The sequence below is a fragment of the Sinocyclocheilus rhinocerous genome, unplaced genomic scaffold (genome assembly GCF_001515625.1).
Source record: "Sinocyclocheilus rhinocerous isolate Xijiao unplaced genomic scaffold, SAMN03320098_v1.1 scaffold3237, whole genome shotgun sequence".
Lineage (NCBI taxonomy): Eukaryota > Metazoa > Chordata > Actinopteri > Cypriniformes > Cyprinidae > Sinocyclocheilus > Sinocyclocheilus rhinocerous.
In genome coordinates, this window is record NW_015626861.1 from 30,362 (window position 1) to 34,971 (window position 4,610).

A 4,610-nucleotide genomic window follows, 5' to 3' on the forward strand; every position below is an offset into this window, starting at 1 on the left:
ATTATTTCAAATAAAATAATGGCGTTTTTTAAGAATTAAAAATGATCTGATTTTGGAGTTTGACAATGAACAAATTGCAACCATGCTTGGGATGGCCCCTATAAACGAGCAAAAATGCTTTACATTTCTTGAAATAATAATTTCTGAACATTAAACATCGACTGTCAGAGTCTTTATTCACCTGTTTCTCGTGGTTTCTCATTACAATTCATTAAAGTAAATAGTGTAAATTACATTGATAATGTCATAGAATCTGCGCAACTGGAATTTAAAACTGGTTAGTGTCTTCTGCTAGTTAGCGAAGCATTAACCATAAATTTTGTTATGCTAGCATGTGTGGAAATATTCAAACCACGTGTTACAACTAACCCCGCGTTACTTTGTGCCCCGCGCTCCCTTACTTAGAGATGAACACTTTATATTGTTGTGTAAATGCTGAAAAAAGAAACTCACTTTTATTCACCCAGCTGAGTTCTGTCACCATTTCTTTGTAGGCTGGATATCTGCCTGCTTCCTGTGAACAAAACATCATATCACATTCATATACAAGCTGTCTGTCACTGCAGAACATCATTTTGTCTGTCATCTTTTTAAACTTTTTTGTCAGCCAAAAACCTAAAATATTTTCATAAGTTCCCCTGAGATTTTAAGTCAATATTTCAAATATTTATCAACAAATTCACATGTTTACAGTTCTCTGATGTCGATTAATGACCACATGATGTGCAGGTAAACAAATTAAATATTTAATCTTTTTTTAGTAAGTGTTTTATTTGAATTGTTTTTATTATAAAATTGTTCATTTTAATTTAATAGTTTTGTGGTTTCATTTTTTGTGTTTTGTTTTTTTACTAGAAATGTATATATTTTAATTTTACATTCTTATTTAATTAATATTTCAATAAATTAACAATACATTCACATGTTCATGGTTCTCCATTGGTAAATAGTCACATTATGTGCAGTTAAACAAAATATTTTATCTCTGTTTTGTTTTGATTTTAAAATTATTTTAATCTTAAATTTTTATAGCTTAATTTTAGTGTTTTACTTTAATTGTTTTGATTTAAAAATTATTTCAAATTGAATTATATGAATTAATTCAAATATGAATTATTTTCATATTTCAAAAATTAACCAACACATTTGTATGTTTATGGTTCTCTGATGTTGATTAATGGTCACTTGACATGCAGATACACAAATACATTTTCAAATAGATATAATATATAAAACATGAATTTTTAGTAAGCATTTTAATTGGCCATTTTTATTTTTAAATGAATACATTTTTAATGATTTAATGAATTACTAGCTTTTCATAATTTTTTTGCGAAACACTGTGTTAGACAAACTTGACTGTTTTGTCTGTACTGGCAAAAAAATAAGTATTAGCACATAGCAGTATGTCTTTATTTGCTCCAAACGGTTTATCTGGTCATGCATGTTTGGAAAGGTGGTGGGTTTAATATGGACACAAAGAGTGAATGAGTTTGCAGGAAAACCTGATCCAGGAACAGAGTGAATAATGCACAGCCTGACACACACAGAAACCAGAGCGCCACATCAGCCATCTGCTGTGTGTGTGTGTGTGTGTGTGTGTCTGTGTGTGTGTGTCTGTGTGTGCGTGTGACTCACTTTAATAGTCAGGATGATATGAGGCTGACTCTTCAGCACTTCCACTGCTCTGTAATGGTTGATGTTCTCAAAGCTCACGCCATTGGCCGACAGGATCTGATCCCCCATCTTAACTCCGCCCTGTTCCGCCAGACCCCCGGGATCCAGCCTGCAAACAGCCAATCGCACACAACACTAGTGCTCTGTTCACATTGAAACACTTTCACATTTTCACACTGTATCAGAACTTGAGTTTTTTTTTTAATTCCTATATTGTGGCCTACTGGGTCTGATGTGGTTTCTAGGGCTTAGGTTTAAAGGGGTCATAGGATGCCCATTTTCCACAAGTTGATATGATTCTTTAGGGCCTTAATGAAAAGTCTGTAACATAGTTTGGTTAAAATTTCTCAATGGTAGTGTAAAAAACACCTTTTTTACCCTGTCAAAGGTCTGGTGTGGTTTCTAGGGCTTAGGTTTAATGTGGTCTGGTGTGGTTTTAGGGGTTGTATTGGGGTCTATTGTGGTTTGATTTAGATTTTATTGGTCTGTCTGACTCAGGGTTATTAAAGTTAACTAAACTAAAATTGTTTTTGTTACTCGAAGTAAAATTAACTTTAACTAAAACGAAATATTTTAAAAAACGGTCCTGTTGTGCGAATGTGCGTGTGTTTGCTGCTGTACTGACTTGGAGATGTAGATGCCCAGGTTGTATTCTCGTCCTCCGCGGATGTTGAGTCCCAGGCAGGGCTGGTGTTTAGAGAGATGGAGGTGAACCATTCGACACAGCGCTCCATCTGAGACGGGAGCGTCCGACGACTCCACCACCATCCGCCGATGGATCAGATCCACCCTGAACACACAGACACACACACTGAGGATCTCCGCTCTGGAGCCCAAAGCGCTCGGTTAGGCTGGTGGCACTCACCAGGTGGTCTTCTCGTTAGTGTAGCGAAGGCCAGGCACGCGCCCCAGCCGCTGGACGAGCAGATGGAGACAAGCGTGACCCGTCAACACCTTCACAGCGCTGCTCATGCTGATGTTCTCCAGACTCACGCTGTTCACCTCCAGCAGCTTATCACCCACACACAGACCCGCCAGCTCTACACACACACATCAGTGTACACACACACACACACACACAAGTGTACACACACATCAGTGTACACACACACACACATCAGCGTACACACACACACATCAGCGTACACACACACACACACACCAGTGTACACACACAACCTCTTCAGCACAGAACAATATCAACAAGCCAAGCTTATTTACTGCATGTAGCGCTTTATACAGAATGTTTCAAAGCAGCTTCACAATAATAAACAGGAAAATAACAGAAGACAACAGTGTCATTATTAAAATAAATAAAGTTCAGTGTTGCTTAATGTTGTGAACCCATGAACCAGTGTATATGGTATTAATCTGATCTCAGATCAGTTTTATAATCTAGACACTTTTAATTGCACATTTGTATAATATAAATAAGAAGTAGTAGTTCTTAATTGTCTCTTATTGGCCTGAATATAGACCTTCCATAGAACAGACCAGGGTTAATATAGTTAACTAAAATCGTACTTTAACTGAAATAAAATAAAATATATATTTAAAAAATTGTATTATTTTAGTTAGTTGCCAAGGCAACATTTCTCATTTTCATTTAGTTTCTGATGTACTAAATTAAAACAAACAAATAAATAAAATGAAAAATGTAGACGTAAAAAGACAAAAACACAACAAAATTACTAAAATTAAAATGAAAACAGAAAGTATATTTTAAAAAAATTATAAAAATAGTATCTCAATGCTACTAAAATAACCCTGGAACAAATTAAACAAGCCCTACAAATTAATAAAAAAAAACACATATTATATACTGACACTTTATATTTAATGGTATTTGATTTATTTTTTATTTTATTTTATTCGTTTAGTTAACAGGGACATTGTATATTAATAAAACATTTCTATAAATGTACCAGAATTAGCCAAAGGCTATTTTTCATCTGTAGTCCATGGACTACGATGATTTGTAGATTGCATTTAATAGATTTAATAAAACATGCAATTGGTTTGTAAAAGGTGTCTTAATGCATGCTTGTTTTGAATTTTTATTGCGTTTACATCAATTCCACCAACAGGTGTGGCCAGTGCGTAGTGTTTAAACTAGTGCTGTCAAACGATAAATCACGATTAATAACATCCAAAATAAAAGTTTTTGTTTGCATAATATATGTGTGTGTACTAGTGATGCGCGGATGGCGGTTATATCCGCGGGCGCTGCGGATAATCCGCGTTATATTCATATAATTTATATTATCATAGGGAGCATTGAGAGCTCCCTGAAGACTCTGACCTGCGGCGCTGTTTTTCTGCACTCTGCTGATGAAGACGCCGAGTCCGTGTTCAGATCCTCCTCGCACACTGAAGCCCAGCTGACCATCATCCCCCCTGATGACCGTCAGCCTCACGCTCTCACCTGCAGACAGACACATGCTCAGCGCTCAGCTCTCAGCGCTTCATTCAGAGTCACTCCACCTGCTTCACCTGTCTCAGCCTCCATCTGTGAGTCTCTGTCCTGTCCGAGACGATGAGCTGATCCCAGAACACCTGCGATCTCTCAGCTCTCTGCCACACAAACACAGACATCCATCAATCAAAACACCCACCACTAATGAGCCGCACAAAAACACTGGTGGTACAGGATGAAAATATTACTAAAAAATCACTAAAATGCCCCAGATGTTTAAAATATACACAGCATGCATAATTATTAGGCACATTGACATTCTGATGATATGTGAGCCTGGAGCACAAAAGCAGTCATAAGGGTCAATTTTTTAAAATTGAGATTTATGCATCATCTGAAAGCTGAATAAATAAGCTTTCCATTGATGTATGGTTTGTTTTTCAAGCACATTTTACCAATTCCAAAACACATGAATCTTAATAACTACTATTAATTTTGTATTTAATCATTTATGAGT

The 4,610-nt window shown here is 36.2% G+C and overlaps 1 protein-coding gene across 2 annotated transcripts in view; it reads right to left on the reverse strand.

Annotated features, from left to right (window-relative positions):
- pdzd7b (PDZ domain containing 7b) overlaps nt 1–4,610 on the reverse strand; it is a 25,467-nt gene that overhangs the window by 19,869 nt on the left and 988 nt on the right. The window contains exons 2-7 of one of the 2 annotated variants that reach the window (XM_016522759.1): nt 4,171–4,251; nt 3,980–4,102; nt 2,543–2,717; nt 2,303–2,467; nt 1,717–1,786; nt 454–514 (exon numbers count right to left, since the gene is read on the reverse strand). In XM_016522759.1, coding sequence (XP_016378245.1) covers nt 454–514; nt 1,717–1,786; nt 2,303–2,467; nt 2,543–2,717; nt 3,980–4,102; nt 4,171–4,186 — 610 coding nt within the window. In that variant the 5' untranslated portion in view covers nt 4,187–4,251. Of the gene's footprint in view, nt 1–453; nt 515–1,638; nt 1,787–2,302; nt 2,468–2,542; nt 2,718–3,979; nt 4,103–4,170; nt 4,252–4,610 lie in introns of both variants that reach the window. The other variant, XM_016522752.1, reaches the window with a different exon arrangement.